We start from the raw sequence: 26,083 nt of genomic DNA, 5'->3' as shown, positions 1-26,083 counted from the left end.
TTTAAGCTTTAATGGTATCGGATTACAAATCGTGTTTTACTATATCTAAACAAAAAATAATTATCCCGATACCTTATTTATATCATGTATATTATATCGTATAAAATAAAACACTTGAGATAATGATTGTTTTACTCCTGATTTTATTTATTCAATAATATATTTTTTACTCATTTATAGGCATAATTTTATGCTGAACTGTTGATATAAGCAATTGTAATTATCAGACTTAGCATAACGCCCTTCAAAAAGTTATCAATAAATCCATGACACTAAAATTTCATATATAAAATACAAACATTTATCTAACTCGAGTGCCATTTAAAATTACTCTGATTAGATTTATGTTAAATTTAACAAACACGTTTTGGCACTTTTGTTTTTAGTATTTTTACTTGAAGGTTTACAATACAATTATTATTTAGTTGTGTAATTACTGGTTGTAGTGCTAGTTTGTTTTATTTTTATTTACAAAAAAAAAAACGTATTCAATCTATACATACAGTATAATATATTATACTGTTTTTAAACAAAATTACAAATTTTACAAGTATATTTTTATTATTTTCTGAATATTATAGTACTTATATCAATATATTACCATAATTTCTAGGGTACACATTGTGTATGCATAATTTAGTTTGAAAATAATTAATAACTTAAAACATACATATTTTATATTACTTACAGTTAAAGCGAATTTGATTTATAATTTGTTTAAGTGCTCAATAAAACATAGTTAAAAATAATAAAATGATGGAGTTGGCGTTTAAGAGTTTTTGAGCATTTTTTACTCTAAAAGCTAAAAAAAAAAATCAAAAAAGGTAATGTAGCATTTATACATTTTTTTTCATACTGAAGGATTTTAAATTAGTACCTATTTAATTATTTTAATTTGTTGAACAAAAAAGTATTGCCAATGAAATATGAAATTATCTAGACCATTCATAAATAGTTAAATTATATAAACTCTAAGAAGGTTTGTTCAGTAACACATTATTTTTTATAAATAATGAAAAAAAATTATTATTTTAACTTTTAAATACTAAGCATTTTTCTTATTAGAGAACTTAAATAATAAGCACTTTTTCCAATTTGGTTAATTCGCTTGGATAATTTTAATAAAGTGTCTTTAAACAAAATTTCATTATACTACCACAAACAAATATGGGCACTTACAAATAATTAAACCTCATATCAAATAATCTCGTTTATTATTGTTAAAATTATAATCCTTGCAAGTTTAGAGATAATAGTAAAGGGCATTTTTATAATTTATATTATTTAGTATATTCCCACTTTGCTTGTTTACAAAAACTTTAAAATTATTTCACTAAATCAATTTTGACTTAACTTAAAGGTGGGAGGGGGGAATTTAAAACCATGACACAAACAAAAATGTTAATTCTCTTGCCGAAGAATGTCCAAGCGTACTTAAGTTTCATTATTTATGCCTATATAATTAACGAAATTAACTAAGTTCCAAGAGAGGTTTAGAGGCAAATTGGCAATAATCCCCCCCCCCCCCGGTCACCGAAGTTCTACTGATATAAACGTACTATTTAATTATTGTTAAGTATTGACGATTGAAAGAGCTTTGACGTTACCACAAATATAATAATTATACTAACTAAATACGTATAAGAATAATCGTTACTCAAACTTGCAGCTATATACGCATCGTTGTCCAAGTACATATTGTTTGTCTAGTCATCTCAATTGGTTTACATCATTTATCTATGTGTATTGCACATAATGGTTATCGATTTTTATCTATTCGTTCCACATAAATGGCGACTTATGGCGTCCAATATTGTTTCACACAATTGATTTACCCTTGACTTCAGTGACCCAACGAAGGGCCACTATATGCATAATACATATTATGTACAATATACTATGTACAAATGGACAGTATACATATACGAGTAGCATAATATGTATATAATATAATTTCTGGAGCAGTACAATAAGTGGCGTTTTTGTTGCAGCGCAATTGACAAATTATAATGTAAGGACGGCAAAAATTCGTCGAATACGATTTCAAAATATTATACAAAAACAATTACGAGGGACGACGTTGAATATGTGGACGTGTTCAGAGAATTGATGTTAATTTATCACGATTATCGTTAGGAATGAAATAGGAAAGGACGCACAATGTCTGTTTTTAATTAAAACTAATTCTTCCATTATAATTAACGCCTCGGTCATCACTGGAGTGTGTTGTTATAACGACACGTAATGATCTCTTATTGTTTTTAATAAAAAATAAACGTATCAATACGACACAAACAGCGTTGTTTGTGTTTATGGATAGATAATATGGATTGCGACAACGGTTAGTTATTAATGGTTTTTGTTGACGAGGGTAGTTTTTAAATGTTTACGTTCAGCAAATAATTAAACATAAATCTAAATAGAAGAACAGAAACATTTCTGCCCTACTGTATGTTCGCTCAATCTGATATAACTTTTAATTTTAAATTTTAACGAAATTTTAATTCGATCAACACTATTTTTACCTATAACAAGTAACGGAGGTATTTAGGTTATTATATAACCTAACCTAACGGATAATATGATTTGTTGATATAAAAATTCCTAACAATGCAGCTGTATACATTAGAGTAATTAAAAAAGCAATATAATATTTTTATGCATATATAGCGACATTTTTAAAATATAGGTCCGAGAAACGTATACTAAACGCTCACTGCATATGAAATTCAATACATATATATAAATTTTTTTTTAATGGTGTAATGAATATTTAACCCAGAATAAAGTATGTAAATATAAAAAATATGATTTGTATTAGTTTAAGCTGTTCAGAATGTATTGTATCGATATTTTCAGTGATTAAATCGTACTTTTTAAATATTAGGCAATCAGAGTAACTATTGAAATTATTTAAAAGTCTAGACAGATTTGAAAATATTGATTATCAATAAAATTATAATTATTGTGAACATAACATAAAATAAATACTTAGGTAAGCAATAATGATAAACTATTATAACAATAAAAAAAATGTATAAGACAATCAGCACGTGGCATTACTACACCGGTTGTACAAAATGTGTTTTCAAAATAACATTTAAATGAGTTTTTAAATTATGAATTTGTCATTTGTTTAAACAAGTGTACCTAGGTAGGCGTTAATGGAAAAAAACTAACACATATAGGATCAAAGAATTCACTGACACAATGAGTAAAAGTAGCTTAGTATGTTTTTTTTTCTCAACCTCCACACAATACTACACAGATAATAAAATATGAAATTTACCTTTAAATTGAAACATTTTAGCAAAATAGACAACTATTAAACATTTATGCCATGAATAGTACACCTATGAGACGATTAAAAAGTATGTAAGACTGGACAGTTTGAGAATAGATATATCTTAGTTTTTTTGTGAATTGAAAAAAAATATAATTATCAGAAATTCATGACCAAATTTTAAGTGGAATTTATTTAGATTAAAATATTTTAAATTTGTTAGTTTGTTAATCGTAAATTAATTACGATAATAATTATACTTAAATTATCAAAGATTCACAGTGTCAACTGTCAATACATAAAATCGTTTTAATAAAACTTTAAAATATTTTGTAATGTTACAAATTCACACTCATTTATTATAATTATTTTTTTCTAATTCGACATAAACAATGTTCACTAAACCTTAAACGTGACAAGATCATTAAACAATTGTATAAAATAAATTATAATTAACTTTTTTTATATTAAATAAAAAAAGTAAATTATATATAATAAAAACGAAATGCATTCAAATTACACTCTTATTCATTGATGAATCTAATGGATCTAACCACAATTTATTAACCTAACCTGACCTCCCATTGGTAGAAAAAAATGTATATATTATAATGTATATGTATATTGTATGCATTTATTTATTATTGAATGGATTATTATTAATGAAGTTACAAATTGCAAAGGAACACATTACAAATCGCAACGGAGTTAATACAATTCATTTTTTTAACGATAAAATATATCAAATATACATGACTGATATTAATATTGACGTATGGCGGACGTTTTAATGAATGTACATAATTATAGAAACAATCTGGAACATATTATATCAAGACAAAGGTTATGTTTGTTTACTATAACATAGGTATACTCTCCGCTAATGATCATTCATTTTTTTGATAAAATTCAAGTCCAATGAAAACCAGTGAAGGTTGAGCACACGCACGTCAATTTAATGATATATAGGTATACCTATGTATAATACACTTAGAATATTTTGTAGGTCATAATTCGTAATTATAAAACCCATTAGAAAACTACAGTAATTGATGTAACTGAAAGTATGCCAAAAATGAAAACCCGTTAAATCGTTGATTTTGAAACTGAATATATTACACACAATTATAATATGAACATCTTTAACTTATGAAATGTAGTACAATACATTAAATAACATCTAAAATATATATATTTTTCAAATTTCAAATACACCGTACTACAATCATTAGATTTGGTGTCTTAATTTTAAGATTAATTTGTCAGATATTCAGGGTACTTTCCCAATTCAGTAAGTTATTCCCGTCGCTTTAAAATATTGCAATAAATGTTGCTTGCTGTAATTTTTGCGTATAAATTTAAATTATTTCGTTGTATTAAAACATTTAAATACAGCCTGTGTATTATATTATTAGACGAATGCAAACCTTGAATGTCGTAAGGAACATATTGTAGTTTTGACCGGACTGACTAGTTATCATAGGTACTATAATATTTTTTTTCAAATTAAACAAGATTTTAAGATATCACAATACCTATATAGTCAATATACATGAACATTATAGGTTATATTTTTTGAATCGCATGAGATAAACTCAATAATTAATTACTTCGTGCCAACTCCTAATTTTTGCTACAAATGTATTAGGTAGGTATAGGTAATAATAATTATAATAATAATAATGTTTATACAGTCGTTCGACGGCCCAACATATAACATACAATAGGTATAAGGTACCTATATAGAATTGACTTTTCACTAAATTGGGTTCAAGGCGATTATATACGAAAATTGTTAACACTTTTTGGTTTCGTTCGAATGTTTATCATCATGCGATATCGCTTCCTATTCATAATATGCACCACACACGTTTCTAGTCGTACATACGAGCATTATAATAAAATCCAACATATTATTTTGTTATATCGACTAAGGTTATTGGCACGTTCTAAGTGCGGTTTTCGTATTGTTTAATTCACACCATTGTGTATAAGATGTATACATATATATGTAATATGTACATTATATATAACACTTATACTATGCATGACTGCTAGGTAGTAGGTACACAATTGTGCTATCTATGAAAAATAACGAAACTGCGTCTGGTATACAACAACAACAACAACAATAATAATAAATAATAATAATAATAATAATAATAATAATAATAATAATAATAATAATTCCTGCGGACATGCGCGATTAGCATTTTGTAATTTTGTGTTTTGACTGCGCAGTGATGAGAACAATTTGGACGTGATGCATAGTACGAATTAAGAAGTACGGCCATCGGGCCCCGAACATGGCGAGCGAGCAGATGTCTGAATATCAACTCAATTCCATCATAATTATGTAATCGTCGGACAGCAGCAATAACTTTGTTCGGGAAGAAGGCGAGCGGGTTCACGGTAATGTTCGGAAAACGGTATTTTACACTATTTCATTGATTTTGTAAGGAAAGTAATACGTACATTTAAAATCAATTTAGACACAATAATGTATAATATGATATCGCTTTCAGTATCCAAGGATCCAACTAATAATAAATTACATCCACGTGTACAATTACACTGCGAGGGATGGAGACGACACCTTCTTTAAAAAAAAATGGTTCTGTATAGGAATCTACTTTGCGATTTCAATCTCATCCACAACCCTAATAATATGTGCGCGGACATATCCATCAACGAATACCTCCGACAACCGAGCTGCTCAAGCACAAACAAGAACATCGAGTGAAACCTTTAAACATTCGAGAATCTAATGTACGAACATAAATCGCGGTTTGACTATTTTCGGATGCCCGCGGGCGCGTGTTAACGACGTCGGGCGTTCCATATAAACGAAATATAACACCTGACGTCCGTGTCCTAACGAATTTAATATATGTTATTAAAGCGGCCTCCGGTGATTGAGAGGATCAGCGAAAAGTAGCAAAAAAAACGAACTCCGATTTCCCAGTCATTCGGCGTGTGTATATTGCGTGTAATATTATGCTGGCAGGCGCATAAATTATAGATAAATCTCTGCGAATCGATAAACCGTAGCTAGATGCATAAATAGCGTATCGTGTGTTCAACGTTTATATACACCACACTACATGATATTACTAAGTATAAAACGTGTGAAGGAAATATGAACATAAATATTATATAAAATGTGCACGTGTTACTGGGCACATGACAATATAATATAAAAGTATAAAACCCGTTTATCGATAAAATTGTAAGACTTACGACGAAGTTACGATCGTTGACTGTACATGCCATTTGTTATACGCACACCCACGTTATGCTTGCGAGTTGTGACCCGAGAACAATTGAAACCACTGTTGAAAACAATAGGGTTTGTAGGAGGACAACGCAAGTCGTGTGAGGCGCAAAGCCTAAAAGGTTGCAACGGTCAACAATATAAAACCTTTTTTGTTTACCACAGTGTATAGAAATAAACGTTCACGTCAAATCCCAGCATTAAAGGTCTCTTTAGCTTCCGACAATAATTCTCGCATCTCGGTGGAATTATATAATATTTTATTGTGCGACTAAAACCCTCAACGCTTTTTCATGTACAAACGTGTACAATTATTTAACCGCCGAAGCAGCCAACTTATTTTTAATACAAATCGAGTGCTAACTGAAATCGGAATAATCATAATATGATAATATATTGTATACATTTTAAATGAGATTTGAGAACATTCCATTGGTAGTCGACGTGGAATTCGAAAACCGACGGAAACGTATATCGTTTGTGAGACTACTGAACTCTTTGAACGATTTCCGTTTACGGCCTACGGTGGATTTTCCGCAAAATAAATGTTTACAAAACGAATCACTTGTCCGATTTCGGTGGAGACTGCGTGTATTTAATACGGTGACAAACTCTGCAATACCAATCCTGGTTATGATGGTTGGGAGCTGGTTGTGGGCAGACTGACATACAAGAAAAAAGAAAAACCAATCACGATTTGCAGGCTTGTGGTTCGCAGGTGCACCTGTTCGAGGCTCCCCTGCAATAACCTGGACTCAGGTACAGACTGACCGGTTGGCCTGAATGCATAATGAATAGTGCGAGCTCGCGTCCTGTGCTCTTTATTTTATTTATTCGCTCTTCGGATTATGTTTCTCTCCTGGCGCACATGTAATAAACATTTCGCGCAAATCTCCGACGCAGCGCCGGCTTTCCCGCCGTACATATAAATTACCATTTCGCCATCGTAGTCTGTGATAATGATGATGTTATCTGAGCGGGGCAGCAATATTAAATATAGTATAGACGGGACAGATGAGTGTGCTGCTTTTTCCGATGCTGATGCACGATGCACAACAAACAGATAGATATAGACAGATAGACAGATAGAGACGGTGGAGGGGGTGACTAGGATACTATATATAAAAATGGAAAAAGAGAGTGAGAGAGATTGAGAGAGAGGAGGCATTTGGCAGGCGCACAGCCTGGTTTTTTTTCACCGCACACATGCCTGTACGTAAAATGAGAAATGGTATACACGCGAAAATCACGCTTTATACACGTGCTCGCCGCGTCTGGCAGAGTTAATACAAAACTGACCGCCGCGTTACACCCGGACTCGCCGAGATATTTATGATACAATAATTGTAAGATGTGACTTTAAAACGTTAATGATTATTATTTACCACCAACCGTTGCGAGTGTTGTAAAAACATTATAACTTATAATGTTGTAGTGATTCAGTGTTATTACAGTTTTATCAACTATAATATATGGGTAGGCAAACAGATAAATTAAATTTTCATTATTATTGTCCAGTGGACACACTACGCGATGTCCGTTTTAATTACAATAATATACCATACAGACATACAGTTACGTGATAACGTTTATGGATATTTTTTGAAAATAGGTATCATGAAAATAAATTTTAAGAACACGAGTAATTCGATAAAGTTAAGATGATATACTATCATGAATGAATGAATGTTAAAAAATAATCAGTTTGTAAAGATTATGTTGAGACGTCTACGAAACACGTTATTATACCTCGTAAATTAACCACCGTATTCTACTTCGTTTTTATTATTTTTTAAACTTTAAAATAATTTTTATTACAAGTTGTATAGTACGAGTGTACGACACACACTTGTGTGTGTGCCATGTGTACACGAACCGAAGCCTGCTGGTTAGCACGTTACAGAGGTTATGGAGCGCGTTACGGGCTGTAGGTTTTGGACGTCCGGTAACGGGCGGTCCGACTGGTATTGATCTGGAAAACGGACGGGGACCGGAGGCGGTGTGGAGCCGGCGCATACACGCCGACCTCGCCAATAACAGAACTCATTGTCCGAAAAAATAAATAAATAAAAGAACTATCGTTGCTAAAAAGAATGAAAAAAATAAAATGAAAAACACAATAAACACTTCTGTCTCCTATATACATTTGTGCACCGCAGCTGTATGCTTGTATATACGACGATAGAACCTATACTATTACACTGTATCATATCCATGGGCGTAACTAAAATGTAGTAGTAACTTGTGACAGGAGCTAGTCCTGCAAAATCAAAATCAAAAATAAGGCTTGGGTGGGCTAGGCCGTTACCGCTTCCGCACCTAACGTTAACAAATAATTAAGGTCTTTGCATAAAACATAAATAATAACATAGACTACGTTTATTGACTTGCAACTTGCAGTTAAAACTCAATAAAACTATCATATAATTATACCTGTATCGGAGTGGAAATAATTACCAGTAAGGCACTAACGCAAGATCAAACTATATTATAAATGTAGCCATTGTAGGTACAATAATAATATGTATATTAAACCTATTAATAATTCATACATTTAACTTTATGATGAAGGATATTTATATCATAGGTACCCTAATATAATCAAGACCACTAATAAGATAATATTAAATAATAACACAGGAAATCAAAACGTAACTCGTAATTTTAATTTTATTAATTTGTTGTATAAATATTAGATGTGTTTTTTAAAAATATTAAATTACTAATGAGAAATTTAAATTCCTGATTCTTTAGAGGACTTGGTACAAAATCCAAAAGAGACTAGAGCATTTTATAGAGGAAAAGCTTTCCTTAGTCATGCTTTATGCCGATGATCATAATACACAGTGAAAATAGTGTGCCAGAGTGTATGGTTATATTTTATATCCTTTTAACCTATAATATAGACGTTAGGGATATCAGGATATTATTTACCTAAATATTTGGTACACAACACTTATGTGTATTTTATAATAACGCCGTGCCATAATACTCATGGTGTATTCACTCACTCGATGGCGGTACAAGACGTAAATGGTGTGACACATTGTCTCCTGACGAAGAACTCCGAGAGCAAAAAAATACGAAAACAAACGTATTCTTTGGTAAAAAAAACGGTAATGACCGAGTGTACATATCGTTTGAGTGCAAACACACACAAAAAATAATGTACACAAACTAACCCGAGAAGTACGTGTCGACCATACAAATTCGGTTTCGCCGCAAACACAATATGACATAAAATACATCATATTATTCATATTATTATATTGTTAACGTCGACGCGTCAAAGTTATCGTCGTCGCCGCCGTGTCAAAATCGATTTTTGGCCGTCTATAAACGCAGGGTAAATACACACACGTACGTCGTATATATATGGCTATATAAAATATAATCTGTGTAAACCTATTATTGTTATAGATATGTACACGGCATTTCAACCGTTTATCGTGGACGCGTGTCATATTATATTATACAAATATACTTATTGCATCGTTATATCGGCCAAATGTTGGTGAAATTGTTCTCGAGTGGAGGTGCAGCTGGGTGTATAATATTTTATTTGAATTTTCCTTATTTACTTTTGGACACCGAATGCGTCAAGAAATGCGTATTATTATATTGGTGTTATTTTTTGTTGACAACGATGTGCGGTGTTGTCCTCTTCTAGGGTTTCTTTTTCATAAATCACTTTTTGCAGAAGAAAATGAAAGGCCAGTGCAGATCACTGTATTCAAATCAAACACTGACAGATATAGTATGCAGAGGTCATTTTTTGACATTTCTGGGGAAATTGTGACGATCAAATGAAAGCAAGTACATTGATTTCAACTGAATTTTGTCCATTTGTCAATCCGCTGGTTGCTTTCAAAGCTCCAAAGTTCAAAAACGTTCACTCCAATGACCCATTTGCAATGTAAGGCTTACATAGTTTGTTTCGGATAAATTATTATCCACGGTGACAAGAAGTAAAGTGAAAATAATATGATTTTTGAAATATTTATATGTACATATTACCTAGTTATGACAGGAGTACCGCGTACAGACAATTAGATAATTCGGTCATTTACAAATGGATAATAATTAAAATATAATATACGGCATCCCCGATATACACTACATACACCCTCCAAAACATGACTGACGAGGTTGGGTGAGTAGACGAAGTGAAGCCACGGTGGTGCACTGGTTTCCATTTTGAAACAACACCGTACGGACAGGGAACCACTTTTCGGTGCACGTATGAAAAGCATTTATCACTGTTTCGACGGACGAATTCATGGCACTCCGAATAATATTTAGATTGTCGATTTGTCTTCAATCCGGACGGTTCCTCCATAAATATTATTAGTCTATACGCGATACATATTGTATATAAGTAGTTGAATTTCATAATCATTAATCGGCCGCCGTGCTCCAATAATTTGATGTGACTGGCAAGGTCGGCATTTGCAAACTGACTGATTTGTTGAGGAAACATTTGATTTAATATTGTTGATACAAGCATTGTGGAATTATAGATTTGTACTGTAGTTTCGAAGTTCGGATGTTATTTAGACGTCTAGCCATCCATACAAAACTTGGTGTAAGTGGTATATTATGTGAATTTGTGTGTTTGTTGTGTGAAGGAACAGAATATTATTATACCGGCCTACATTATTATGTATTTATACTATTTTTAAATACACGCTATTATTGTAGGATTCGTCTACTGTCGAACGGAATGACGCAGATATTATATAAATAGGTATAGGACAGGCGTGTACAACAACAATATATTATACGTATTATATAGGCATTCCAGTAAAATGGTATTTCTAAACTTACTTTTATTCCAGCGGCAGTATGTATTAACAGGCATAATACAAACTATAAAACAAAACAACCGCTTTTTTATGAATTCAATAATATGTTTTGCTTTTTGAATAGCATTTTATCAGTCGTGTTTAACATTATTATTTAATTTGTTCGATCTGTATTCTGTATGTAGGAAAGTTAACAAAACGCCACTGAGGTAGTTTTCATATTTATTTATCTAATCTCATGTGTCTTTTTCGCAATAGGTATACATGTTATTTTTGTCTATGATAGAACACAATATTAAAATTATGTGATATTGAAATTGAATTGAGATAAGAATAAATAAGTCGAAATGAGCTGTTTTTTTCGGTTACCTACATTGATTGGTCAACACTTTTGCCTCTTTTCGGTACCTCCATTTAAAACCGAACTTACGTCACTGTTGAGGCGGTAGTACTGAAATCACCACTGGCTTCCGTAAACGCAGAAAACAACTACTACCAGAGCGGCGAGCTCGTTTGTATAAGCACACACGTGGTATGCACACAATGAACTAGCGAAAGCTTTCAAATCGATATTTGGCGGCTGGTAGAACCGAATGACGCACGCTGGAGGGAAAAAATAAAATAAAAGCAGTACCCGAGACGACTCGGCCGCGACGGTTAAGGCCAAAGTCCGACGGAAACGACCGTGTCGGGGGGGCGGCGGCGGCGGTGGAAAATTGCTAAGCCCGCACACTCACGCACGCGGGTTATGTTGTTTCACTCGGAAACCAACCCCCCTGTCGGAGTTTAAATTCGTGTTTATTTTCCTCCGGTTACTTATAAATCCCTAATCGCTCGCACTCAAATCGGTCTGATCGGCTGTAATTGATTTTCGTAACGAGTGGTTAGCATAAAATTATTGGTTCGTCTGCATAGCAAAGAAGACCAACTGACCTAACCCAACCCGTTGTTGTAGTACATTCAATGGTTCAAGGTTGGTTGAGTGTTCTATGCTACGGTTTGGGAAAGGGGTAGGAACAGCGCACAATCGCGATTATAATTTAATTGCAGGCATATACCAGGTACAGAGTGACGGACATTAAAATACTGTAGGGAAATACAAGTGTCTAACTCGCCGGACGTGATGATTTAGCGAGAGATCATGGAGACTTTTCTACGATTATATTTTTCTGCGATATGATGAGTGCAGTTTTGTTAGAATATCAGAAGTCACTCGAAGTCATATTTTAATGTGCCCTAGTGCGCTACGCCAATCGCAACATGATCATAATAATGAAAGAGATTGATAGAATTATATCACTTCTTTTATTATTATGCAAATAAAAAATATTTGTAGGCCGGGGGGGTTCGAAAGAGAAATCTCCAATGAAACTGTTGAATCTATAATTCGACAAAAACGTAATCAACATTTTTAAATTTTTAGTCCACGATAAGACAGAAATATTAAATTTGTAAAGAAACGTAAACTCTTGTCGCGCGTGGCTAGCGACGTTTGCGCTATTTACAATGGAACATTTTGTAGTGTCGTTATTTTAAACGATAAACCAACTGAACCGAACAAAGATTACCGAAACAAAGCAGTAATACAACACTTACATTGCTCCAAAAAAAGTAATGCTCTACAAATACCGCGCTACATCCAATCATTGTACGTATTACGTATACAACTGTACTCTTCAGTCTTCAGCACTTGCATTTCTATCGTATTGAAAATACACATCATTATTATTATTATTATTGTGATTATTATTATGTACTACCGGTCTCGCACAAAAATAATTTGTTTGCACGCGATTAAATACGATTATATTTTATTGTCAGTAAAAATGAAAATATAATCGCCGTCAGGACACGGATCAAAATATTTAAGTGAGGTTTTGCTGTTCAACAACAAAACGGTTTCGAAATCTATACAAATATTAGTTATTACATCATTACGTCATTCGTCCATGTACACAAACATCATAAGCATTAATTTTACAATGTAAAAAAATGATTGTCCTTTTAATTCAAATCGAATATCCACTATACGCAATCGTAGGCTAAATTTAAATTGTTCATCGCGTGCGTCGCGCCATTACTCCGAACCGTATAATATAATTTAGCACAATAATTGGATTTTACAGAAATATCTTTGAATAGTCTAAATCGATATATGCCCGTCGTCGTATTGGGGTCGTATTTTATATGCGCCGGGGTGGAACGCGCGTGTGGGAGGGTTTGTCATTTGGTAAATTTAAGGCAACCCACGCTGTTCGTGGAAACGATTGCCGCGTGAGTGAAACGATTGCCGATTGGCACACGCCACACGGTAAGTATATTGTTCTTAGATTATTATTATGTAATTATAATTTACACTTAATTAGGTGACTTAGGTGGAAAGTACGTGTTGACTTGGATTTAGGGATGTCTTAGTCGAATGGTTTTGGACCCCTAGGTGGAGCAGTGTTAAATTATAAAAGTAGAACAATAATTATTGGTGTTCGATATCGGGGAAAAATTAATTAACTTTAAATTGATTTTAGTTATTGTATAATAATTTAGATGATTATTATTTATTATTGTACCTAAACATTTTACGTAATACATATTTGAAGTATTAAAAATATTATAAATTTATAACACCATATTATTAATATTTATTGCACACATTTTTCACGTATTTTAACTATCATAAATATTATTATTTATTAGTACCTATATAGTGTATGGTATGCTCATATTATACTTCTTTCATTTAAAGGCCAAAAATGATTTCCTTTTTAGTGATATCAAGTGCTCAAATGTCGGCCGGATTTTGGACACGGAACAGATACAATTTTTACTAAAAATGCCCAACCGCGTGCAACCGGTTAAACTACATTAAAGGGGTAATACACCATTATATTGTCATCTATACCTACTATAACAAAATACGGCATCTGACGGGCGAAGACTGCCCGTTGGGGTAAACGGACATTTCGATTGCCATTTTCGTGAACGGTTCTTAATATATTGGTAGGTCACATGCAGGTGAGGGCTGGGCACGAGACTCGTTGAATGGACATTGTTTCAATTCTACCTTATTAATGGGCTGCTCGCGAAATGCAAAAAAAAACTCCTCTTTAACTCGTCTACCTATATTAAGTACACTTTGTTTTTCATTATTTTTATTCCTCCACTTCATGCACGTAGCCCTCTTGATTGATAGTCCACAACGACGACCTTTATTTATAGGCTTTGACCGCTATTATATCGGTATATCGGCGAAACGATGACGACTTGTCCTCTTATATTTTTTTTTTACGTTTCACTTTTAATGTTCTATTATATTATTATTATTATTATTATCAGTACGCACTGTACATTGGCGCTGCCCCTTTTACGCTACGCCGAATATTTGTAGTATATTACGTTTCAGTGTCGGCGTTCGTGGAACAGAAGTTTCACCGAAATGATTATATTAATATGAATATTACAATTTACAGTAAACGATCGTTTCTGTTGAACATACTAATTAATATGTATTTTTGTTTCAATAAGCCAAGAGCAATTGATCACGTACTGGGCAGCTGGTATTTTTTCATTCGGACCAGCGAGACTCGAAGACACATTTTTCGATTTCATCGGTTCTCGTCAAACAGGTAGGAACCACCTAGTACCCGCACAACCGCGAATCTTGAAATCGCAAATACGATGCTCATACAACGTTGAAATCCGCATTATAAATCACACATTCACACATCTTACACCGGTTTAATGCAATTTATACGTTGTGCGAATAATATAATATGAACACATAATATTAATCGTGTATAGGTAATATACTACACGCAACTAATAATATAGATACTTAATACATTTTTATTAAAGCGTTTCCAAATACTGACATTATGTATGTTACAATCTGTTACATTACTGAGAAATTGTCAAACTGTATATTATTAGAATATTATAAAACCGTCGAAAATATTATATTGTTAAAATATAATGCTTGCGCGGGAGACTAAAAACCACCTACATTTATAGGAGTCTCAAAAGTGGCATAACAATAGTGTTCGTTCAAAGGAGACTCATAACTCATAAGTATTATATTATTGCGTTGTCCTGGAAATCGATAAAACACAATAGGACGGGTACTGTGCTCAATAATAACTCATATCGTCCAATAGCCACAGATGCCGCGGACAGTTTGCTTAGTAAAATAAAAACAACTCATGTACCTTGTTATAGTTGCAGATGTCAAAGGACTATATGGATTGATTTAAGACCGATGCTTAATATAATCTCGGAATATGATCTCAATTAACATACTTGGATAATCGGACGATATGAACGTTAGGCATTGCCGTTTATATCCGATGGCATTGAATAAGCGAAGATTAGAATAATAATTTTATATTATTCTTTCTAAACGGTTATATACAAGGTGATTCTTATTAAGGTAAACGCTCATTTCATCGTAAAGTATCAACATTTTTGGAAACATTATTTTTATATAATTTGAACTATTCCAAGTCGTTCCAAAATACATTTGCGAAAAATTATGTTATTCATTATTTTTTATCGTTTTTATTTTACAAGGTTTTTACTTTCTGAAATGACATACATTTTCAATTTCATATACATAAAAAGCATAGATATTTTTTTATAATTTCAACAATTGATAATCAAATTTCAAAGGAGTGGTTTTTTTTTATTTCAAGTTCAGATAAGCGGAATGGAGTGTGGAGTGTCCCACGCAACATTTTGGGTCCACCACTCCGCTCATACAAACTTAAAATACCTTCCTCTAATTAATTAACTACTCTTTTAAAAGTAATCTGCTTTGGAATACGAAATAAAAAATATAAGCTATAATTAAAAAAACGGAAAGACTTAAAAAATTATAAAAATAAAAATATTGTTTTGTAATCCCTTCCAATTGTGTAATAGCAGTTAAACAATTTTAATACTTAACGTGAAAATGTGTTAACCTTTAAAAGAATTACCTTTTACATTATGATCAGATTCAGATAAGACATTTTAAATACATCGAGTAATTAGTAAGTACAAATTATGAAGATTTTTGACCAATTGGAATAGCAAATTAATTTAGTACTCAAAATGCAATAATAATTAACTGGAGTTTATAATAATTGAAACGTGAACCAAGAAACCTTGTTTTGAATAAACTTGGGTTTTTAATAATATTTAATATCATAATTAATAGTGTGATAATAGTTTACAGTAATTTAATAAAGCATAAGCGTTTTTGATCACTTGGTGTTTCGTTTTACGGAGAGGATTACTAAAATATAAACTTAACTATAAAATAATTTGTACATACAACTTTCAACATTTTATAAAATACATAAATTGTATTATAGTTTTTAATCATAATTTACAAAACGTCATATAAATTTACATAAAATACCTTAACTTTTTACGATGTAAAACGATAATTAGAATATAAATATGAGAACGGTATACCAAAAATTCGTTCAACGTATTTTTGTTACAGCATAAAACTAAAATATAGGACTTAATTACGGCGTCAAAATAATTAAAATTAAAACTGATTGTGGACATCACGGAACATATAATAATATTGTTCGCATAAATTATATAAATGTATTTTTAACATGATACGTGAAATAAACATGCTTAAATTCTTTTTTATTAAAAAATACATATCTCAAAATTTAAATGTGCGATGGTCTAGTTTTTAGTTATATTCTCAAAAATATTTCTCAGAAAAATAAATATTTGAATCGTTTTCCAGGCGCAGTTAACAAACGACAAGAATAACCCAATTTGTACGAAGAAACTATGAAGGTATGCTACAGACCTAGCTTAATAATTACATCCCTTCCACGATCTTTTTTTTTATTAATGTCAATTTATCCCAGGTGACAGTCTCCCCCTTAATCTTAAGCCAAACCTATAACATGGTTTAGACAAGTATATCTTGACATTCCTAAGTACGGTATAGTTCTTAATCGACAAACAGAATTATAAGTATTATCATTTTGTTTTTGATAGGTGTATATTAGTGTATATTGGTCATTTGCCAGTTTGATGTACAGGCACTAATATATTATCTCAATTACTGGGTCATTATATAAGCTTAATAACTCAGAAAATACTCAGTAAAACTGAAATTGGTACACATCGATATTTACAAAAAAATCATCTCTAAGGATTTAGTATTATAAATCAAAAGATCATATTGTTTGAAAAAAAATGTTTACATCAACATGACAACGTAGAATACTCCTTAAACTGAATACAATCAAAGTAATTAAAAATATCGTCACTTAAAAATTCTAAAAATCAGAATTTGAATACTTTTATTACTTGAGAGAAAATGGAAATGAGCGTACTTGGGAAGCACGTGTTTGCTGTCACATAACTAAATGTAGTAAATGTCTACTAGACAATATGTAAATATGAAAAAGTAAAGTAAAAATAATAAGAATAATATACGTAAAAATACCAACAGTGTAATGGTGTGTCTTGGTAGCATTAATACCTTATATATATTGATATATACTAAGATCTCTCAGAAAACTCGAAACCGAAAGGCGGAAGGTAAACTGCGGAAGTCAACGTGATAGGTAATTTCATATATAGCCTATAGGTTACACAGTTCTACATTATTATAGTTTATTACAGTGTTAAACAATTTTTTCTGATATTGCCTTTATGTCAAGACAGTTACGAGTGGCGTCACACATCTCCGTATAAGTTCGACGGTCGTAAAAAATAAAACAATCATCGACAGACATAAAGAAAAAGACGCTTAAATGAATGGGAACCCATTAATGTAAATAATATGGCTTTTTTTAATCAAGCACGTCTATGAGATCAGAGATATTAAAAAACGCATCGGATGGCCCGAGTAATAATATTGTTATTCGTTTTTCGTTACCTACGTTCCACAGAAAATATTGTAGATAAGTTGCGGAAAAGTCTAGCAAGTCTACTAGCAGCAAATAATAACTACCTATTCATAAGAGGATTTGGTCTAAAAATAACAATACACCATACACGAATAGTTATGCATTCGTAATTGGAGCACGTCGATTAGATATTTAGATAACTTTTACATTATATACAGTATATAGTATGAGAAATTATATCATACATGGACTATGTATAAATTAAAAGCAGATGTATATTATATTTATATTCCATGATCACAGTTTTTGAGCTGCAGCGAGGGGTTTCCTCAAAAGAATTATTTTTATCTGAAATTGATATTTTGTTTAAACCTCCTACTGGGTATCATTATCGTATATTATAATTTGTATTCAATCCCCAACGGGCCCGACGGACATTCTGACATTATGTTGCTCAAACGAACCGAACGCGTCGATACGATATATAATTTACCGCCTAAGCAAATTAAATATTATTATTATTATACTGGATTTAGCTGATTTTCACCTACCGTGACAACGGTTGTTTTATTGTAACATTTCGAACAATGACCATGTAGTCCAACAACGACTCGGGACGGGAAATAGGTTGTGTTATTATAAATAATTATTGCAGTCGTCCACGCTAGCTGAAACATGTATGAACGTGTAGCTTCAGAATTCATATTATGGCGCATAACGAAGAAAACACCAGCAAGATATCGGAAGAATAGAAAAACAGCCGCCAAACGATATTGTTCGTCATAAGGTAGGGTAGTGCCGGTTTGTGCAGGTTTGGGAACCACGCAGGTATGTATAATATTATTGTATTCCTTCGTACGAATTAACCGCGATCGTTCAATGGCCGTAAATCTTAAAACAGACTGTAGGAACAACAGTAACAATAATATAATAATATTACATTATTACGTTTCGGGCGACTGTATTTATTTTATTTTGTGTATAAAAATCTGTGTAACCGTAGCCAATGTATAATACACGTCTACTGTCGTCTAGACGTCACAATACATGCGAGAACATGGACAATACGAATGCGATTGTATTATTTTATTGAATTGTTTAAAAAGTATATCAATGCTTTGGACTCTCAACGATAATAATATTGTTTAATTAAACAAATACATAGTGTATATTAACCATATAGTGTATAATACCTTACAATCATGTAGGTGCTGCGATATGGGTTGGTGGCGTAATACGTTATTACTTATGAATACTGTCTTATTATTTATTTATTGTGATATTGTTATAGCCGTAGTTGGCATTCAAACTGTACCTAATAAATTGTGTATTGATGACCTATCACCTATGTACAGTTACTATAGGTAGGGAATATATTAGCGAAAACGCAATTTATTAATTATGATAATAATATTGATATTTATTAGAAATTTTTAAGAAACCGTTATGAATATGGCCATGGTTATTAGGTTCATGTATTAATAACAATAGTAGGTCCCTATTCAGCTATACATTATATTTAATTACAATAATGTTAAAGTCTACGAAAACTGTGCAAATCAACCCGTCTGTTCTTTGGTTAAAATGTCTTTCATAATGATTAATCTTTCAATTTTTATTCTATAATAGTACAACGATGTATTATCAAATAATATTTAAAAAATAAGTTGCATATTTAAGTGCAGTTTTTGGTAATATAATTGTATGTGATTGATAATTGAATACATATTTCGGGCGTTTTTAGAGGGAACCTAATTGTTACTACACACCCAGTTTGAAAAGAAAACACAAATATTAATTTCAAAATAAACTTCACGAAATTAGTCAACATAATGTTTGTATGTCACAATATTGTAATATATTTTTAATTTGTATTATTAATATTATTATTTTTTAATAATAACACATTACGTTGTTTTTCCGACTCCCCACCCTTATGGTATACGCGTATATTTGTTGCCACAGTGTACGAGATGCCAGATGCTAAATATACATCGGGTCTGTAGGTGTATGGTGGGAGGAAAAGAAGTACACCGTTTGACATTCAAGAATTACTTGGATGTTCTAATTTATTTTTAAGTTTGACATGACCTTACCGGGTTTAGAAAATACTAAATCGTTGGTGCCAGTAAAAAAATACAAATATCGATACGAAAAATTGTTGAACATTTTGCGCGATGCTCAGTAACAATAATTTTTTTTTTAATGTGTTAAACTTCTTTACTATGTACATTATTCTTCTGTTAGTTTTTTTCAAGACCATCAGATAAAACACTGCACTAAGTATATTCAAAACAAGCATCGCTTGTACGTGACCAGACTGACTTAAACATTTTCGATTTACGTCCATCCCCGACAGGTCATTCAATGTTAAACAAACCTTGGCGTTCCTTAAACAGTTATACTAGATCAGATGTGACGGGAAGAAAAAACTTTTAAGTTTAATAAAGAAAATGCAAAACTATATCGACCAACCGGCAACCACACACACAGACAACACGGATGGATTGATTTTATTTTTATAGAGACCAACTGCCAATGGAATCTTTTAGCCATTATTTTATCAACATGTGTGAAAGAAATAGGAACGATGTACGAAAAAAATCGCTGATAACAGCTGTATATTAACTATTAGGTAGTTTTAATGAACAGAATATAATTTAAATACCATTCAGGTAAAAAACATATTATTAAAATAATTAAATGTAAGTCTTAAGTAAATGCAATTTTATATTTCCATCGAAACATCTTTTAAAAATAAAAAATAACTATACAGCAGCTTTCATATTTTATTACTAAACATAATGATGAACAATACTAGTCCTTTGTAAATTACTCGACAAGTTCCTATTTCCTGGCTTTATAACTATTAACAAGTGGGTATAATAATATTATTTTCTTAATGGTATTATAATTTTGTATGGCGAAAGAAAAATAAATATGTTTTTACATTTTCACATGAACGTTAAATATGACGACTATGATATAATATTAGGTACTTAAGTCATAAGTAAGTTAATTTGGGTATGAAATTCATTTTTCGTGTTACTCGCTCACCCCGGCCAAAATCGATCACTTTTGCCCTATAAAACCCATCAGTTGGTTAGTCTAACTAGTGACTACAACGAAAATAGAACAAAATGTTTGTTCATCGACAAGGGGAGCTCTAATGTTTAAAAGTGTATATTAAAATTTAAAACACCACGACACTTTAGTAATCAACCGTAAGTTTTATTATACAATATTTATACACGCGAATTTAAATACATTATTAATGTGGTGAAACGTATATAAAGTTATTTTTGACCATGTCACATGGGGAGTCGCTGTGTTTCCTATAATAAAAATAGACGACCGAAATACCCCATGAAAACGGCGTAATTAGATAGAACAATATAATGGAAAATCGTTCGAACCGCACATGGAATATTCTACTATAGAAATTAGAAATATATAATATAATATTATGCTTTGAGACTTGAGTAGTTAAATGACGTGGTGGTTCAATTTTGTTCAATGAAATCACAGTAGCTATGTAGAAATAAATTGAATTGTTATTTGTTTTATCAACATAGTTCAATTATTCACGTTTGAGTGTGTACACTACTACTGTTGCGGTGGCAGATACCATATTATTTTGAATTTTTTTTTCGTTCTTATTAAATGACTAAACGTCTTTATACTTTATATCGATGTCGTGTTGATTGTTTACCAATCGATAATTATTTTAAAAGCCCGGAAGTATATTTAACAGACTTATAGAACATTGATTAAGTGTATTTGCATAATATGAGTCGTATACATCAGCTATATGGTCATATAGAAGTGAATAAACGCACATTCACCTTTAAATATTTAAAGAATGTGAATAACGCAAGTATATTTGTATTGAACGCCAATACAATAAAAAAAAACTTAAATTAACGATTACTTTATTATATCGTTTCTCTAACATGAACTATTAAAATATTATACATAAACGCAAGTTGCAAACGAATAATACGATGTATAACACTAGAAAGACTACTCGGAAAAACATAGTGTTCGGCGTAGGGACAAACTGGCAAACGATTAATCGATCGATTGACTTAAAACTATGCATATAATATAAGTATATTAACATGTATACGAATATACGACAAACATGCAAACGTTAAGTGAGTTAAGTTTTTCCGATAGTTGAAAAGTCTTATAACATCAACAAATGTATTGCGTACAGGGGTGGTTTAGGTGTAGGGGTGAAGGGTAGTCATCACTCGTGTGTTGAGGATGGTGTTTAGTTATTTCTAAGTAGGTAAATGGGATCCCACAAGTATATAATATTGTTATTGTACACAATTGGTAAAACCAGTTTGCCCTCACATGTGCGTGTATGAGAAAAAATAACACAATAATTTATTATATTAAACATGTCATGTGCACAGTAGGGTGTCCAAAACTTGAAACAGAAAACCCATATTCCAGTGTGGTTATGCCGCAGTGTGTATTATGAAAACTAACTGTGATTGTACGTGTACCACGAAAAACACCAACATTGGAATTGATTGTAATTACTAATTTGTAACATTGACCAAGTGCTGTAGTATACCGATGGTTATAAAAAATGAATTATTTTCGAGGTAAAACTCCAACGTTTTGATGCGACACGGTCACAATACAACAAAATGGCATGGCAAGTTTAATGTGAGTGTTTTTTTAAGTCGGGGTAGGGTGGAAGACCCAGTTTGGGAGGTTTGCGAACAGCTCCATGTGGTTACCGCAGTCGTATACACATTAAACATTTAAACGTGTAGTACAACGTTTACTAATTAATTATGGTTTTTACAGGAATAAAATTGATCCGAATAGTGTATAGAATTAAGTACTATACTAACTAAAACAATTCGGCATCGACTAATGACGTGACTGCCAGTAATTAAATAAATAAAACTAGAAATGCGGCGTTTAGTGTGCCGGGCCCCAATTCATGTTCAATATTTACACGGGAATGATGCGAGCAGATTTTAAGACCGCGTAAAAAGCTGTGTAAATTGTTCGTCGGCGCGTGTGTTGTAATTATTGTCGTCACAATATAACACGATACGTGGATGAAAAAAGTGAATTTTATTCGGCGGCGGAGGTGTCTGTTACATACCTACTACAATATAATATTATGATGAAAAAAATGTTACTAGACTAATGCAGTAACGTCTGCTTATTCGTACGCTGCAGTGAAAAGTTAGCTAGCGTTAGATTTTAATTACAAGTTACAACAAATAACAATAATAATAATAATAGTATAAAAACAATAACACGGCAGCTCGTGAACACTACCAATAATAATATCTATACATACACAATTATGTATAAACGACCGTATCGTATTATTATTATTATTATTATTATTATTATTACTACTACTATTGTGGTAATTTACTATTACTGCATGTCTGCGTGTGTTATATAAATCATAAATCGGACTAGGCATAATATGGAAACAATAAAAAAATAATTAAAAAAACAACGGAATGCAATTGAATACTATTTCGCGTTGCCCTATTGGAATACGCGGAATGGATGAAAGCGGCTCTTTTACACGCACACACACAAACGCGCGCGCGGCACGTTGCGCGGACTATATTAGTTATTAATAGTTATTAATATTATAATATATTTATAATATTATTATCTCATATTATATCGGCACATCATTTTATAATATAAATCTATATAATATATATAAATATTTATAGTATAAATCTATATATATATGTGTATATATTTATAATATAAATCTATATATATACACACATATTTACACGTCGTGTAATTTGTCTACAGGGTCATCTGAATTTTCCGTTACAAAACTGGCGACGATTACACGTATAATTTTGACATAATCCCCGCCAGTCGAATCTAACAATTTCGTCGACCCTGTGTGTATAATATTATAATAATATTATGTGTGTAATAAAATAAAAATAATATTGTATCGTTATAGTATAAAATCGTGGCATGCCAACAAACAAGCTCTCACATGCATTTCGGTTGGAAGAACATTGTTGTTTAAAAAAAAAAAAAAATTAAAAAAAAGAGTATTATATAAAACATGACATAATTATTGTTAGGTATATTATGATATAGAGATAATAATATCCAAGCGTGTTGAATTCGGGTGAGACAAACGTTATAGAAGTCGGTTTTTAAAATACATTTTTTCTATTAGATTTCCAAAGCATACATACGCACACCTGCAGTTTTCTGTCATCATTGTCGAAAGTCTGTAGGATTATATCTTCGGCCGAGACAGGTATACCCACCCCGACCTGAAAACGGGCAAGCGTGTCAAGAAAAAAAAGCCGTACCACCAAATATAAATAACAGTTTAATAAAAATGTAATATTGTCATAATATTCAAGGAACCTATAGTAGGTAGTTAAAAATCGAGGAAACCAATATTGTCGAACGCGAATACATTTTGGTAGTCCTGTGTAGGGCGCAAACCATCATAATATAATATTTTATATTACATAAATCAATAATATTATGCATACACACACATCAGAATATTGTGGTATTTCTATATAACACTATAGACTACTGCAATAGATATATTACGTATACAACATAACATAGGAACCCTTTTTTGCGAACCAATGTGCCGGTGCGCATATATATCGGACCCCGGCATCTGGCCAGCACGTGAGTAACGTCCACGGCGGTGCGATAACACGAGCACCGACCCCCTCATCGCGGTGGAAAAACGTACAAAATCGTGTAAGTACACACAAATTGGGGAGGGAAACACGCTGCGCTTTTGCCAAGTGCAGGTGGCTAAACGATAAAAAAATCAACGTTCGCCGAACGAGCGCATAACCAGTGGCGTAAACATTCTACTGGGTGGCGGTTAGTGGTGGGTGGTGCAAGTGGTGACGGCAGTGTCCCGGGACGGTAATAATATAAAAAATTAAAATAACGATATCGCAAAGGTAATACACTGTAGGGCAAGCGCGGCCGCTGTCGCAATTACTTACCGTCGATTTCAGGGGCACTCCAGCGACGTCTCCGGCGGCGGCGAAATGATGCGACATAGCGGTGCGTCTGGTGCGGTCTGGTGCAGCCGTGCGGCTGTCCGTCGTCGTTAAGGCGCGCTGCAGTGGTGCAACAGTGGCGGCGGCTGCGGCCGGCGGTCGTGCGGTACGGCGGCGGTCGTTTGGGTGCCGTGGCTACTACTACGACGGGTAGCTGTGGCGGTGCGAAATTGTTACCAGTTTGGCGGTGACACGGTCAAAGGAAAAATCGGACGTGGTGCGTGCGGGTTATTACGGGGACTCGGGGGTTGCGAAGGGCAAGTTGAATTAAATGAGAAAACTAAACCAGAGAGGAGATTTCTATTTTTTTTTTATCCGTACGCGGACGACACCGCGAGACGTCGGCTACTGCTGATGCTGCTGCTACTCCTACTGCTCAGGTGGTAATAATAGTAGTAGTAGTAGTAGTAGTAGTGGTAGTGGAGATGATGGAGTGTGCAATGATCGACAGCTGCAACGATGCGTCGTGAGGTACGGTCCGCTGTGAACTGCCGGTGGTGTGTAGTGACGGCGGCCGGCGGCGGTCGTCGTCGTCGTCGAGTAGTGCTAGTGCAGCGCAGTGCACCGTCGCGGTCGTCGTAGCTCGTCGACTCCTCTACCCGCCTCTCACCAACGCCGCTACCACCACCGCCGCCGCCGCCGCCGCGCGTCCCAGCTCGGTCCCAGCCACCGCGCGGACCGTGCGCACGACGACCGCGTGAGCCACGCCTCCGTTTCTCCTCCGCGGCGCAAAAACGAAAACCATTAATTTCCATTCCCTCCCCGATGGTGGTGAACGGTTGTCGGTG

General features: G+C 33.0%; 1 protein-coding gene and 1 long non-coding RNA gene across 4 annotated transcripts in view; one reads left to right on the top strand and one right to left on the bottom strand.

Moving 5' to 3' along the window:
- The window catches only part of LOC111027314 (proton-coupled amino acid transporter-like protein pathetic), a 34,517-nt gene extending 8,683 nt beyond the window's left edge, over positions 1-25,834 (bottom strand). Inside the window, exons 1-2 of one of the 3 annotated variants that reach the window (XM_022305661.1) lie at positions 25,239-25,834; positions 24,450-24,530 (exon numbers count right to left, since the gene is read on the bottom strand). In XM_022305661.1, the coding sequence (XP_022161353.1) occupies positions 24,450-24,530; positions 25,239-25,295 (138 nt within the window). In that variant the 5' untranslated portion in view covers positions 25,296-25,834. The remainder of the gene's footprint in view (positions 1-24,449; positions 24,531-25,238) is intronic. The other 2 variants (XM_022305662.1, XM_022305663.1) reach the window with 2 other exon arrangements.
- LOC111027316 lies at positions 86-13,163 on the top strand. Its single transcript, XR_002603767.1, has 3 exons — positions 86-824; positions 5,525-5,738; positions 5,809-13,163. It is a non-coding gene; the product is annotated as an uncharacterized LOC111027316 (long non-coding RNA).
- Positions 25,835-26,083: the final 249 nt, after the last annotated feature.

The sequence above is a fragment of the Myzus persicae genome, unplaced genomic scaffold, assembly GCF_001856785.1.
Source record: "Myzus persicae strain clone G006 unplaced genomic scaffold, MPER_G0061.0, whole genome shotgun sequence".
Taxonomy (NCBI): domain Eukaryota; kingdom Metazoa; phylum Arthropoda; class Insecta; order Hemiptera; family Aphididae; genus Myzus; species Myzus persicae.
The sequence above is the reverse complement of the archived record's forward strand: the minus strand, read 5'-3'. Positions and strand labels throughout refer to the sequence as shown.